Here is a 16,958-nt window from a genome sequence, read left to right as displayed (position 1 = left end):
ACAACGAGACCAAGCAGCAGTTGGAATACGAGTGGTGGAGCGTGAAGAGCGAAGGTTGGGAGAGGACTATGGAGGCCTGGTCCACCGAGAGGAGAGACCCCCAGAAAATTTTTAGGGGGGGGCTCACGACGTCGGGGCAGAAGGTGTACGGCCTGGAGGAGTGCAAGAGGTTGGCAGAGATGGCCGCTAGTTTAAGGGGGCCACTGGTTACGAAGGGGATGGAAAGTGTGGAGGCACGGCGAGAGGTACTGGGGGGTGTTTCCAGTCCGGTCCGGCCCGTTCCTGATCCCCGTGTAGGGCCAGGGGTGTGTGTCCCCAGTGCGGTTCTGTCTGTCCCTGCTCAACGCACCGAGCCTACGGGGTGCGTCGTCAGCCAGGATCCGCCAGAGCCGTCCAGCCAGGATCCGTCAGAGCCGTCCAGCCAGGATCCGCCAGAGCCGTCCAGCCGGGATCCGCCAGAGCCGTCCAGCCGGGATCCGCCAGAGCCTTCCAGCCAGGATCCGCCAGAGCCGTCCAGCCGGGATCCGCCAGAGCCGTCCCAGCCGGGATCCGCCAGAGCCTTCCAGCCAGGATCCGCCAGAGCCGTCCAGCCAGGATCCGTCAGAGCCGTCCAGCCGGGATCCGTCAGAGCCGTCCAGCCGGGATCCGCCAGAGCCGTCCAGCCGGGATCCGCCAGAGCCGTCCAGCCGGGATCCGCCAGAGCCGTCCAGCCAGGATCCGTCAGAGCCGCCCAGCCGGGATCCGCCAGAGCCGTCCAGCCGGGATCCGCCAGAGCCGTCCAGCCGGGATCCGCCAGAGCCTTCCAGCCAGGATCCGCCAGAGCCGTCCAGCCGGGATCCGCCAGAGCCGTCCAGCCGGGATCCGCCAGAGCCTTCCAGCCAGGATCCGCCAGAGCCGTCCAGCCAGGATCCGTCAGAGCTGTCCAGCCGGGATCCGTCAGAGCCGTCCAGCCGGGATCCGCCAGAGCCGTCCAGCCGGGATCCGCCAGAGCCGTCCAGCCGGGATCCGCCAGAGCCGTCCAGCCAGGATCCACGCACCAAGCCAGGGGCGCGTGTCGTCAGTCCGGTTCCGGCCAGCGGGGCTAGACAGGCCCAGGGGTACTTTGGGGGTTGGAGAGGAAGTGGGGAGGAAGCCCGGGCCGGAGCCTCCGCCGAGGAGGAATGCCCACCCAGCCCTCCCCTGTTTGCTTGTAGTTAGGCGCGGTCGCAGTCCGCGCCTTTGGGGGGGGGTACTGTCACACTCTGGTTCTAGGACTGTGTGTTAGAGCCAGGGTGTATCTCATTTGGTGGTGTTGGGGTTGGGTGAGTTTCATTTTGTTTGTGTTTAGTGGTGATTGGTCAATGACTCCCAATCGGAGGTAACGAGTGTCAGCTGTCGGCTCGTTATCTCTGATTGGGAGCCATATATATACTGTTGTGTTTCACTGTTTGTTTGTGGGTTTTTGTTCTATGTTCAGTCGATGTACTGAGGACGTTACGGATCGTGTTTTGTTTTGTCGTTATTTCTACATTAAAGTCATGTTCACTCCCAACGCTGCGCTTTGGTCGTATTTCATAGGCGATCGTGACAGAGAAATAATATCACTAACTACATACTGAGAAATAATATCACTAACTACATACTGAAAAATAATATCACCAACTACATAATGATAAATAATGTTACTAACTACATACTGAGAGATAATATCACTAACTACATACTGAGAAATAATGTATCTAACTACACACTGAGAAATAATGTTACTAACTACATACTGAGAGATAATATCACTAACTACATACTGAGAAATAATGTATCTAACTACACACTGAGAAATAATGTCACTAACTACATACTGAGCAATAATGTTACTAACTACATACTTTTTATCACTGAGAAATAATGTCACTAACTACATACTGAGAAATAATATCACCAACTACATAATGAGAAATAATGTTACTAACTACATACTGAGAAATAAAATCACTAACTACATACTTAGAAATAATATCACTAATTACATACTGAGAAATAATATCACTAACTACATACTGAGAAATAATGTCTCTGACTACATACTGAGAAATAATGTCTAACTACAAACTGAGAAATAATGTCTCTAACTACATACTGAGAAATAATGTCCGTAACTACACATTGAGAAATAATGTCTCTAACTTCATACTGAGAAATAATGTCACTAACTACATACTGACAAATAATGGCTCTAACTACACACTGAGAAATAATATCACTAATTACATACTGAGAAATAATGTTACTAACTACATACTGAGACATAATATCACTAACTACATACTGAGAAATAATGTCACTAACTACATAATGAGAAATAATATCACTAACTACCTACTGAGAAATAATATCTCTAACTACATACTGAGAAATAATATCACTAACTACATACTGAGAAATAATACCACTAACTACATACTGAGAAATAATATCACTAACTACATACAGAGAAATAATACTACTAACTACACACTGAGAAATAATATCACTAACTACATACAGAGAAATAATTTCTCTAACTACATACTGAGAAATAATATCACTAACTACATACTGAGAAATAATGTTACTAATACACACTGAGAAATAATGTCTCTAACTTCATACTGAGAAATAATGTCACTAACTACATACTGAGAAAAAAAAATTACACTAACTACATACTAAGATATAATATCACTAACTACAGACTGAGAAATAATATCACTAACTACATACTGAGAAATAATATCACTAACTACATACTGAGAAATAATATCACTAACTACATACTGAAAAATAATATCACCAACTACATAATGAGAAATAATGTTACTAACTACATACTGAGAGATAATATCACTAACTTCATACTGAGAAATAATGTATCTAACTACACACTGAGAAATAATGTCACTAACTACATACTGAGCAATAATGTTACTAACTACATACTGAGAAATAATGTCTCTAACTACACACTGAGAAATAATGTCACTAACTACATACTGAGAAATAATATCACCAACTACATAATGAGAAATAATGTTACTAACTACACACTGAGAAAGAATGTCTCTAACTACATACTGAGAAATAATGTCCGTAACTACACATTGAGAAATAATGTCTCTAACTTCATACTGAGAAATAATGTCACTAACTACATACTGACAAATAATGGCTCTAACTACACACTGAGAAATAATGTCTCTAACTACATACTGAGAAATAATGTCTCTAACTACATACTGAGAAATAATGTCCGTAACTACACATTGAGAAATAATGTCTCTAACTTCATACTGAGAAATAATGTCACTAACTACATACTGTCAAATAATGTCTCTAACTACACACTGAGAAATAATGTCTCTAACTACATACTGAGAAATAATGTCACTAACTACATACTGACAAATAATGTCTCTAACTACAAACTGAGAAATAATGTCTCTAACTTCATACTGAGAAATAATGCCACTAACTACATACTGAGAAATAATGTCCGTAAATACACACTGAGAAATAATGTCTCTAACTACATACTGAGAAATAATGTATCTAACTACACACTGATAAATAATATCACTAATTACATACTGAGAAATAATGTTACTAACTACATACTGAGACATAATATCACTAACTACATACTGAGAAATAATGTCACTAACTACATAATGAGAAATAATATCACTAACTACCTACTGAGAAATAATATCACTAACTACCTACTGAGAAATAATGTCTCTAACTTCATACTGAGAAATAATGCCACTAACTACATACTGAGAAATAATATCACTAACTACATACTGAGAAATAATACCACTAACTACATACTGAGAAATAATATCACTAACTACATACAGAGAAATAGTACTACTAACTACACACTGAGAAATAATATCACTAACTACATACTGAGAAATAATGTCTCAAACTACATACTGAGAAATAATTTCACTAACTACATACTGAGAAATAATGTCATTAACTACATACTGAGAAATAATGTCACTAACTATATACTGAGAAATAATGTCTCTAACTACATACTGAGAAATAATGTCATTAACTACATACTGAGAAATAATGTCACTAACTACATACTGAGAAATAATGTCTCTAACTACATACTGAGAAATAATATCACTAACTACATACTGAGAAATAATGTCACTAACTACACACTGAGAAATAATGTCACTAACTACATACTGAGAAATAATGTCACTAACTACATACTTAGAAATAATATCACTAATTACATACTGAGAAATAATATCACTAACTACATACTGAGAAATAATGTCTCTGACTACATACTGAGAAATAATGTCTAACTACAAACTGAGAAATAATGTCTCTAACTATATACTGAGAAATAATGTCCGTAACTACACATTGAGAAATAATGTCTCTAACTTCATACTGAGAAATAATGTCACTAACTACATACTGACAAATAATGGCTCTAACTACACACTGAGAAATAATATCACTAATTACATACTGAGAAATAATGTTACTAACTACATACTGAGACATAATATCACTAACTACATACTGAGAAATAATGTCACTAACTACATAATGAGAAATAATATCACTAACTACCTACTGAGAAATAATATCACTAACTACATACTGAGAAATAATGTCACTAACTACATACTGAGAAATTATATCACTAACTACATACAGAGAAATAATACTACTAACTACACACTGAGAAATAATATCACTAACTACATACAGAGAAATAATTTCTCTAACTACATACTGAGAAATAATATCACTAACTACATACTGAAAAATAATGTCACTAACTACCTACTGAGAAATAATATCTCTAACTACATACTGAGAAATAATATCACTAACTACATACTGAGAAATAATACCACTAAATACATACTGAGAAATAATATAACTAACTACATACAGATAAATAATTTATCTAACTACATACTGAGAAATAATATCACTAACTACATACAGATAAATAATTTCTCTAACTACATACTGAGAAATAATATCACTAACTACATACTGAGAAATAATACCACTAACTACATACTGAGAAATAATAGCACTAACTACATACAGATAAATAATTTATCTAACTACATACTGAGAAATAATGTTACTAATACACACTGAGAAATAGTGTCTCTAACTTCATACTGAGAAATAATGCGACTAACTACATACTGAGAAAAAAATTACACTAACTACATTCTGAGATATAATATCACTAACTACAGACTGAGAAATAATATCACTAACTACATACTGAGAAATAATATCACTAACTACATACTGAGAAATAATATCACTAACTACATACTGAAAAATAATATCACCAACTACATAATGATAAATAATGTTACTAACTACATACTGAGAGATAATATCACTAACTACATACTGAGAAATAATGTATCTAACTACACACTGAGAAATAATGTTACTAACTACATACTGAGAGATAATATCACTAACTACATACTGAGAAATAATGTATCTAACTACACACTGAGAAATAATGTCACTAACTACATACTGAGCAATAATGTTACTAACTACATACTGAGACATAATATCACTAACTACATACTGAGAAATAATGTCACTAACTACATAATGAGAAATAATATCACTAACTACCTACTGAGAAATAATATCACTAACTACCTACTGAGAAATAATGTCTCTAACTTCATACTGAGAAATAATGCCACTAACTACATACTGAGAAATAATATCACTAACTACATACTGAGAAATAATACCACTAACTACATACTGAGAAATAATATCACTAACTACATACAGAGAAATAATACTACTAACTACACATTGAGAAATAATATCACTAACTACATACTGAGAAATAATGTCTCAAACTACATACTGAGAAATAATTTCACTAACTACATACTGAGAAATAATGTCATTAACTACATACTGAGAAATAATGTCACTAACTATATACTGAGAAATAATGTCTCTAACTACATACTGAGAAATAATGTCATTAACTACATACTGAGAAATAATGTCACTAACTACATACTGAGAAATAATGTCTCTAACTACATACTGAGAAATAATATCACTAACTACAAACTGAGAAATAATGCCACTAACTACATACTGAGAAATAATGCCACTAACTACACACTGAGAAATAATGTCACTAACTACATACTGAGAAATAATGTCACTAACTACATAATGAGAAATAATATCACTAACTACCTACTGAGAAATAATATCACTAACTACATACTGAGAAATAATGTCACTAACTACATACTGAGAAATTATATCACTAACTACATACAGAGAAATAATACTACTAACTACACACTGAGAAATAATATCACTAACTACATACAGAGAAATAATTTCTCTAACTACATACTGAGAAATAATATCACTAACTACCTACTGAGAAATAATATCTCTAACTACATACTGAGAAATAATATCACTAACTACATACTGAGAAATAATACCACTAAATACATACTGAGAAATAATATAACTAACTACATACAGATAAATAATTTATCTAACTACATACTGAGAAATAATATCACTAACTACATACAGATAAATAATTTCTCTAACTACATACTGAGAAATAATATCACTAACTACATACTGAGAAATAATACCACTAACTACATACTGAGAAATAATAGCACTAACTACATACAGATAAATAATTTATCTAACTACATACTGAGAAATAATGTTACTAATACACACTGAGAAATAATGTCTCTAACTTCATACTGAGAAATAATGCGACTAACTACATACTGAGAAAAAAATTACACTAACTACATTCTGAGATATAATATCACTAACTACAGACTGAGAAATAATATCACTAACTACATACTGAGAAATAATATCACTAACTACATACTGAGAAATAATATCACTAACTACATACTGAAAAATAATATCACCAACTACATAATGATAAATAATGTTACTAACTACATACTGAGAGATAATATCACTAACTACATACTGAGAAATAATGTATCTAACTACACACTGAGAAATAATGTTACTAACTACATACTGAGAGATAATATCACTAACTACATACTGAGAAATAATGTATCTAACTACACACTGAGAAATAATGTCACTAACTACATACTGAGCAATAATGTTACTAACTACATACTGAGAAATAATGTCTCTAACTACACACTGAGAAATAATGTCACTAACTACATTCTGAGAAATAATATCACCAACTACATAATGAGAAATAATGTTACTAACTACATACTGAGAAATAAAATCACTAACTACATACTTAGAAATAATATCACTAATTACATACTGAGAAATAATATCACTAACTACATACTGAGAAATAATGTCTCTGACTACATACTGAGAAATAATGTCTAACTACAAACTGAGAAATAATGTCTCTAACTACATACTGAGAAATAATGTCCGTAACTACACATTGAGAAATAATGTCTCTAACTTCATACTGAGAAATAATGTCACTAACTACATACTGACAAATAATGGCTCTAGCTACACACTGAGAAATAATATCACTAATTACATACTGAGAAATAATGTTACTAACTACATACTGAGACATAATATCACTAACTACCGTATTGGTCCGAATATAAGACGGCCTTTTTTCCCCTCGAAATAGGTCCAAAAAAGTCGGGTCGTCTTATATTCGGGGTCTAGTATTCAGAGCGCAGTTTCTCTTCTTCGGCGCTCCCTTTAAATGTCAATACACATTCGCGGGCACAGATGGCGCCAAAAATTCGTTCCGGACGGAGGGAAGAGGCGTCCTTAACAACCAGCCCGTTACCGGTGTTTAAAGATGGAAAGACAGGCTGACCATTTAGAGACAAGTGGCTCAAAAGTGGGCCAGGTCAATAAACAACAGCGGAGGAGCTATGATGCCAATTTCAAAATAATGGTTGTCAATAAGGCAGAGTCATCTAACAACTGCCAAGCTGCCAAGACATTCGGGGTCACTGAGTGTAATGTAAGAAGATGGCGAGCAGAAAAACAACGTCTAAAAGATGCTAACAGTCAGCGAAAATCCTTCCGTGGTCCTCAAAGTGGTCGTTTCATTGAGGTTGACCGGAGGGTTTTTGAATATGTCAGGGAAAAAAGAAGTGAGGGAATGCCCATTACCAGAGCTGTCATCCAGGTTAAGGCCCTGGAAATCGCCAGAGAGCTCAACATCACTGGATTTAAAGCCAGCCTCGGCTGGTGTCGTAGGATGATGCGGCGTAATGGACTGTCACTTAGACGGAGAACGAGTTTGGCCCAACGCCTGCCGTCAGACTTCGGAGAGAAGTCTACTGTGTGAATGGATCCTGCATGCATGGGATGCTATTCCCTCACAGAGCATCATCGATGGCTTTAAAAATGTTGCATCTCAAATGCATTGGACGGCAGCGAGGACGACGTGCTTTGGGAGGAGCCGGTGGAAGCGGAGCAGCTGGGGAGCGATGACAGCGAGAGCGAACACAGCGGGGCAGAGGACGTGTGTGAGGGATAGAGAGACATCGGAGGAGAAGTTTGGCGAATTTTTGTTAAGTTTAGTTAAATGTGTGGCCTGTATTTTCTCTGTTATTTAAAAATGTTGCTTTATTATTGCTTGATATTAATTTTGAATCATACTGTACATAGTTTGCCTTTGTGTTTAATTCACTGTGTTTTTAATATTGTTATTTTAAAATAAAATGAAGTTCTTTGTTCGGCAAATCTAGTCTGCAAATCTGTTTTTCTAAATGTTTGTGTTGAAAAACGGGGGGTCGTCTTATAATCAGGGTCGTCTTATATTCGGACCAATACGGTACATACTGAGAAATAATGTCACTAACTACATAATGAGAAATAATATCACTAACTACCTACTGAGAAATAATATCTCTAACTACATACTGAGAAATAATATCACTAACTACATACTGAGAAATAATACCACTAACTACATACTGAGAAATAATATCACTAACTACATACAGAGAAATAATACTACTAACTACACACTGAGAAATAATATCACTAACTACATACAGAGAAATAATTTCTCTAACTACATACTGAGAAATAATATCACTAACTACATACTGAGAAATAATGTTACTAATACACACTGAGAAATAATGTCTCTAACTTCATACTGAGAAATAATGTCACTAACTACATACTGAGAAAAAAAAATTACACTAACTACATACTAAGATATAATATCACTATCTACAGACTGAGAAATAATATCACTAACTACAAACTGAGAAATAATATCACTAACTACATACTGAGAAATAATATCACTAACTACATACTGAAAAATAATATCACCAACTACATAATGAGAAATAATGTTACTAACTACATACTGAGAGATAATATCACTAACTTCATACTGAGAAATAATGTATCTAACTACACACTGAGAAATAATGTCACTAACTACATACTGAGCAATAATGTTACTAACTACATACTGAGAAATAATGTCTCTAACTACACACTGAGAAATAATGTCACTAACTACATACTGAGAAATAATATCACCAACTACATAATGAGAAATAATGTTACTAACTACACACTGAGAAAGAATGTCTCTAACTACATACTGGGAAATAATGTCCGTAACTACACATTGAGAAATAATGTCTCTAACTTCATACTGAGAAATAATGTCACTAACTACATACTGACAAATAATGGCTCTAACTACACACTGAGAAATAATGTCTCTAACTACATACTGAGAAATAATGTCTCTAACTACATACTGAGAAATAATGTCCGTAACTACACATTGAGAAATAATGTCTCTAACTTCATACTGAGAAATAATGTCACTAACTACATACTGTCAAATAATATCTCTAACTACACACTGAGAAATAATGTCTCTAACTACATACTGAGAAATAATGTCACTAACTACATACTGACAAATAATGTCTCTAACTACAAACTGAGAAATAATGTCTCTAACTTCATACTGAGAAATAATGCCACTAACTACATACTGAGAAATAATGTCCGTAACTACACACTGAGAAATAATGTCTCTAACTACATACTGAGAAATAATGTATCTAACTACACACTGATAAATAATATCACTAATTACATACTGAGAAATAATGTTACTAACTACATACTGAGACATAATATCACTAACTACATACTGAGAAATAATGTCACTAACTACATAATGAGAAATAATATCACTAACTACCTACTGAGAAATAATATCACTAACTACCTACTGAGAAATAATGTCTCTAACTTCATACTGAGAAATAATGCCACTAACTACATACTGAGAAATAATATCACTAACTACATACTGAGAAATAATACCACTAACTACATACTGAGAAATAATATCACTAACTACATACAGAGAAATAATACTACTAACTACACACTGAGAAATAATATCACTAACTACATACTGAGAAATAATGTCTCAAACTACATACTGAGAAATAATTTCACTAACTACATACTGAGAAATAATGTCATTAACTACATACTGAGAAATAATGTCACTAACTATATACTGAGAAATAATGTCTCTAACTACATACTGAGAAATAATGTCATTAACTACATACTGAGAAATAATGTCACTAACTACATACTGAGAAATAATGTCTCTAACTACATACTGAGAAATAATATCACTAACTACATACTGAGAAATAATGTCTCTAACTACATACTTAGAAATAATATCACTAATTACATACTGAGAAATAATATCACTAACTACATACTGAGAAATAATGTCTCTGACTACATACTGAGAAATCATGTCTAACTACAAACTGAGAAATAATGTCTCTAACTACATACTGAGAAATAATGTCCGTAACTACACATTGAGAAATAATGTCTCTAACTTCATACTGAGAAATAATGTCACTAACTACATACTGACAAATAATGGCTCTAACTACACACTGAGAAATAATATCACTAATTACATACTGAGAAATAATGTTACTAACTACATACTGAGACATAATATCACTAACTACATACTGAGAAATAATGTCACTAACTACATAATGAGAAATAATATCACTAACTACCTACTGAGAAATAATATCACTAACTACATACTGAGAAATAATACCACTAACTACATACTGAGAAATTATATCACTAACTACATACAGAGAAATAATACTACTAACTACACACTGAGAAATAATATCACTAACTCCATACAGAGAAATAATTTCTCTAACTACATACTGAGAAATAATATCACTAACTACATACTGAGAAATAATGTTACTAATACACACTGAGAAATAATGTCTCTAACTTCATACTGAGAAAGAATGTCTCTAACTACATACTGGGAAATAATGTCCGTAACTACACATTGAGAAATAATGTCTCTAACTTCATACTGAGAAATAATGTCACTAACTACATACTGACAAATAATGGCTCTAACTACACACTGAGAAATAATGTCTCTAACTACATACTGGGAAATAATGTCCGTAACTACACATTGAGAAATAATGTCTCTAACTTCATACTGAGAAATAATGTCACTAACTACATACTGACAAATAATGGCTCTAACTACACACTGAGAAATAATGTCTCTAACTACATACTGAGAAATAATGTCTCTAACTACATACTGAGAAATAATGTCCGTAACTACACATTGAGAAATAATGTCTCTAACTTCATACTGAGAAATAATGTCACTAACTACATACTGTCAAATAATGTCTCTAACTACACACTGAGAAATAATGTCTCTAACTACATACTGAGAAATAATGTCACTAACTACATACTGACAAATAATGTCTCTAACTACAAACTGAGAAATAATGTCTCTAACTTCATACTGAGAAATAATGCCACTAACTACATACTGAGAAATAATGTCCGTAACTACACACTGAGAAATAATGTCTCTAACTACATACTGAGAAATAATGTATCTAACTACACACTGATAAATAATATCACTAAATACATACTGAGAAATAATGTTACTAACTACATACTGAGACATAATATCACTAACTACATACTGAGAAATAATGTCACTAACTAAATAATGAGAAATAATATCACTAACTACCTACTGAGAAATAATATCACTAACTACCTACTGAGAAATAATGTCTCTAACTTCATACTGAGAAATAATGCCACTAACTACATACTGAGAAATAATATCACTAACTACATACTGAGAAATAATACCACTAACTACATACTGAGAAATAATATCACTAACTACATACAGAGAAATAATACTACTAACTACACACTGAGAAATAATATCACTAACTACATACTGAGAAATAATGTCTCAAACTACATACTGAGAAATAATTTCACTAACTACATACTGAGAAATAATGTCATTAACTACATACTGAGAAATAATGTCACTAACTATATACTGAGAAATAATGTCTCTAACTACATACTGAGAAATAATGTAATTAACTACATACTGAGAAATAATGTCACTAACTACATACTGAGAAATAATGTCTCTAACTACATACTGAGAAATAATATCACTAACTACAAACTGAGAAATAATGCCACTAACTACATACTGAGAAATAATGCCACTAACTACACACTGAGAAATAATGTCACTAACTACATACTGAGAAATAATGTCACTAACTACATACTTAGAAATAATATCACTAATTACATACTGAGAAATAATATCACTAACTACATACTGAGAAATAATGTCTCTGACTACATACTGAGAAATCATGTCTAACTACAAACTGAGAAATAATGTCTCTAACTACATACTGAGAAATAATGTCCGTAACTACACATTGAGAAATAATGTCTCTAACTTCATACTGAGAAATAATGTCACTAACTACATACTGACAAATAATGGCTCTAACTACACACTGAGAAATAATATCACTAATTACATACTGAGAAATAATGTTACTAACTACATACTGAGACATAATATCACTAACTACATACTGAGAAATAATGTCACTAACTACATAATGAGAAATAATATCACTAACTACCTACTGAGAAATAATATCACTAACTACCGGTACATACTGAGAAATAATACCACTAACTACATACTGAGAAATTATATCACTAACTACATACAGAGAAATAATACTACTAACTACACACTGAGAAATAATATCACTAACTCCATACAGAGAAATAATTTCTCTAACTACATATTGAGAAATAATATCACTAACTACATACTGAGAAATAATGTTACTAATACACACTGAGAAATAATGTCTCTAACTTCATACTGAGAAATAATGTCACTAACTACATACTGAGAAAAAAATTACACTAACTACATACTAAGATATAATATCACTAACTACAGACTGAGAAATAATATCACTAACTACATACTGAGAAATAATGTCTCTAACTACATACTGAGAAATAATATCACTAACTACAAACTGAGAAATAATGCCACTAACTACATACTGAGAAATAATGCCACTAACTACACACTGAGAAATAATGTCACTAACTACATCCTGTATATTAACAGTATTTCTGGAGATTGGAGATGAACAGATTGTAGATTGAAGAGGGTGTGAGTTCGCTGGAAGGATACATTTAGAAACATGGGGTACTCACGTCCAGTAATGTGCGGGAACCGTCACTACTCTCTGCAAAGATCCTACAGATCGCCTGGTAGTCATACAAAGTAACCCTGGAGAGGGGGAAAGAGAGGGAGAGAGGGAAAGAGAGAGATGGGGCGGTCAAAACCGTCCTCCTGAATGTATAAAATAGAGTGTACCATTCCATCATTACATTATTACAGAATCCCAATTTTGAGGAAATCTTGTCCAATGTAGCAATGTAACAGGCCTAAAAATATTGGCATTTATTTAGAGAGAAATATATAAATAAATGAGGGACATGGATTGTGTATGTGTGCCATTCAGAGGGTGAATGGGTAAGACAAAATATTTAAGTGCCTTTGAACGGGGTATGGCAGTAAGTGCCAGGTGCAACGATGTGTGTCAAGAACTGCAACGCTGCTGGGTTTTTCATGTTCAACAGTTTCCTGTGTGTATCAAGAACGGTCCACCACCCAAAGGACATACAGCCAACTTCACACAACTGTGGAAAGCATTGGAGTCAACATGGGCCAGCATCCCTGTGGAACGCTTTCAACACCTTCAATTGAGACTGTTCTGAGGGCAAAAGGGGGTGCAACTCAATTTTAGGAATGTGTTCTTAATGTTTTGTACACTCAGTATATAATAGAGGGCAGTGGACGTTCCATTCGCTCTCTTCCTATAGTTACATGCCTGAGGGGTCTCCCCGACATTAAATAGGTGAGAGAGAGGGGGAGAGAGTTAAAGAAAGAGGGAGAAATAAGGAGGCTCTCATTCCTTCTCTCCTCCAACCTTTTATTTTTCTTGTGATTAATATTTCCCCCTTCCTGAAGGGTTCCCTGGAGTATGTAGAGTATGGGGGGATATGGAAGATGTGGGGGGACGTGGGGGAGATATGGGGGGCATGGAGGGATATGGGGGGCATGGGGGATGTGGGGGGATAGGGGAGATGTTTGGGGACGTGCAGGAACATGGAGGGATATGGGGATGTGGGAGGACATGGGGGGACATGGAGGGATATGGGGGATAGGGGAGATGTGGGGGATGTGGGGGGGCCATGGAGGGATATGGGGAGGTATGGAAGGATATGGGGGGATATTGGAGGGATATGGGGGGATATGGGGGGAGATGGGGATTAGATGTGGTTCTGTCTGGGCCGGGTCATTACAGGGTTATCAAACACACACACACACACACACAAACACATGCAAGCACGCACAAACACACACGCGCACTCACACTGTTTGCCGCAGTTTGACCTCGCTCTGCCGCCTCTGTCTACAGCCCTAGGACTTGTTCCTTCCACAGTCCCAGTACTCGTGTGTGTGTGTGTGTGTGTGTGTCTGTGTGTGTGTCTGTGTGTGTGTGTGTGTGTCATGCTCAGCCCTCTCTGTCTACAGCTCAGGGCCTTATTCCGCCCCTGAGCCCTGATACCAGCGACAGGATCCAATTAACACTAATCTCACTGAGTTAATGGTGTTAGCAGGACCGCTAAGTTAACCTAGCACCATTACACACAATGGCTCTCTGTGTGTGTATGTATGTGTGTGTGTGTGTGTGTGTGTGTGTGTGTGTGTGTGTGTGTGTGTGTGTGTGTGTGTGTGTGTGTGTGTGTGTGTGTGTGTGTGTGTGTGTGTGTGTGTGTGTGTGTGTGTGTGTATGTGTGTCTGTGCGTGTTGGCTCCACTCTAAATCAAGCTAAAGCCTGTCAGATGACAAAAGCGGACTGCTTAAGTCTGATCATGCTGATTTGATTATTGTGAGATCTATCTGTCCAATTACTCATTATTTAAAGTTCCGTATGACACATAAGTCATTTATCAGACATCCACCTCCATATTAGAGATCATTAATCATCTTTCATTTATCATTCTTCAAAGATACTAATCACTTGTATGCTTCTTAATATATTTCCCTTGGCTTTGTGGGTTGCGTTGTGGCTTTGATTCCCACACGGGCCACATACTGAAGTACTTTATGTCAAATTACCATATTATTATGATTATTGTATTGTCTGAGTCTGAGTGGAAACTCTGTCAAGTTTATGAAATGCTGTTACTACTTGTGTGGCAATGGCATGCATCTTACCATTGTTTGACATTCTTTGATTAAGACTATTGAAACTACAGCCAGCATTCTTTCGCAGCCGAATACACCCAAACATTACTGTCACACACTCAGTAGCACATATCTTTTCAATTCTGTGTTGGTTGCAACAATGAATTACGGGTTCCACGTTTTCCAAGTGCCGGTGTGTGCAAGGGTGTGTGTGTGTGTGTGTGTGTGTGTGTAACACACATAATCCTAGGAATGACATCCTCCCGTGTCACATTTCCAAATTAATCATGGAAAACCCAGTCACCACCCAGTGCTCCCGGCATTTTCCGGCTAGGCCAGGACCCATAGGAGTAGTAAAATAAAAATAAGATGTTTCATTGTCACATACACCGGATAGGTGCAGTGAAATATGTTGTTTTGCAGGGTCAGCCATAGTAGTACAGCACCCCTGGAGCAAATTAGGGATAACTGCCTTGCTCAAGGGCACATCGTCAGATTTTTCGCCTTGTCGGCTCAGGTGTTCCAAACAGCAACCTTTCGGTTACTGGTACAACGCTCTTAACCGCTAGGCTACCTGCCACCATAGTCTGTGTGTATGTGTGTGTATCCTACAGTGCCTTCACAAAGTATTCACACCTATATACTCTTTCTACATTTTGTTGTGTTACAGCCTGAATTGAAAATGGATTTAGTTTTTTAGTTTTTTATGTATAAAAATTGAAAAACGGAAATGTCTTGAGTCAGGAAGTATTCAACACCTTTGTTATGGAAGCATACAGTGGGGTAAACATGTATTTAGTCAGCCACCAATTGTGCAAGTTCTCCCACTTAAAAAGATGAGAGAGGCCTGTAATTTTCATCATAGGTACACGTCAACTATGACAGACAAATTGAGAAAAAAAATCCAGAAAATCACATTGTAGGATTTTTTATGAATTTATTTGCAAATTATGGTGGAAAATAAGTATTTGGTCACCTACAAACAAGCAAGATTTCTGGCTCTCACAGACCTGTAACTTCTTCTTTAAGAGGCTCCTCTGTCCTCCACTCGTTACCTGTATTAATGGCACCTGTTTGAACTTGTTATCAGTATAAAAGACACCTGTCCACAACCTCAAACAGTCACACTCCAAACTCCACTATGGCCAAGACCAAAGAGCTGTCAAAGGACACCAGAAACAACATTGTAGACCTG

General features: G+C 35.9%; 1 protein-coding gene across 1 annotated transcript in view; it reads right to left on the bottom strand.

Annotated features, from left to right (window-relative positions):
* The window catches only part of cacna2d3a (calcium channel, voltage-dependent, alpha 2/delta subunit 3a), a 293,663-nt gene that overhangs the window by 37,680 nt on the left and 239,025 nt on the right, over positions 1-16,958 (bottom strand). The window contains exon 32 of the mRNA XM_041857104.2: positions 13,720-13,795. Within this exon, the coding sequence (XP_041713038.2) occupies positions 13,720-13,795 (76 nt within the window). The remainder of the gene's footprint in view (positions 1-13,719; positions 13,796-16,958) is intronic.

This window comes from Coregonus clupeaformis, chromosome 30 (assembly GCF_020615455.1).
Source record: "Coregonus clupeaformis isolate EN_2021a chromosome 30, ASM2061545v1, whole genome shotgun sequence".
Classification (NCBI taxonomy): Eukaryota; Metazoa; Chordata; class Actinopteri; order Salmoniformes; family Salmonidae; genus Coregonus; species Coregonus clupeaformis.
This window is presented reverse-complemented; position numbering and strand designations above follow the sequence as displayed.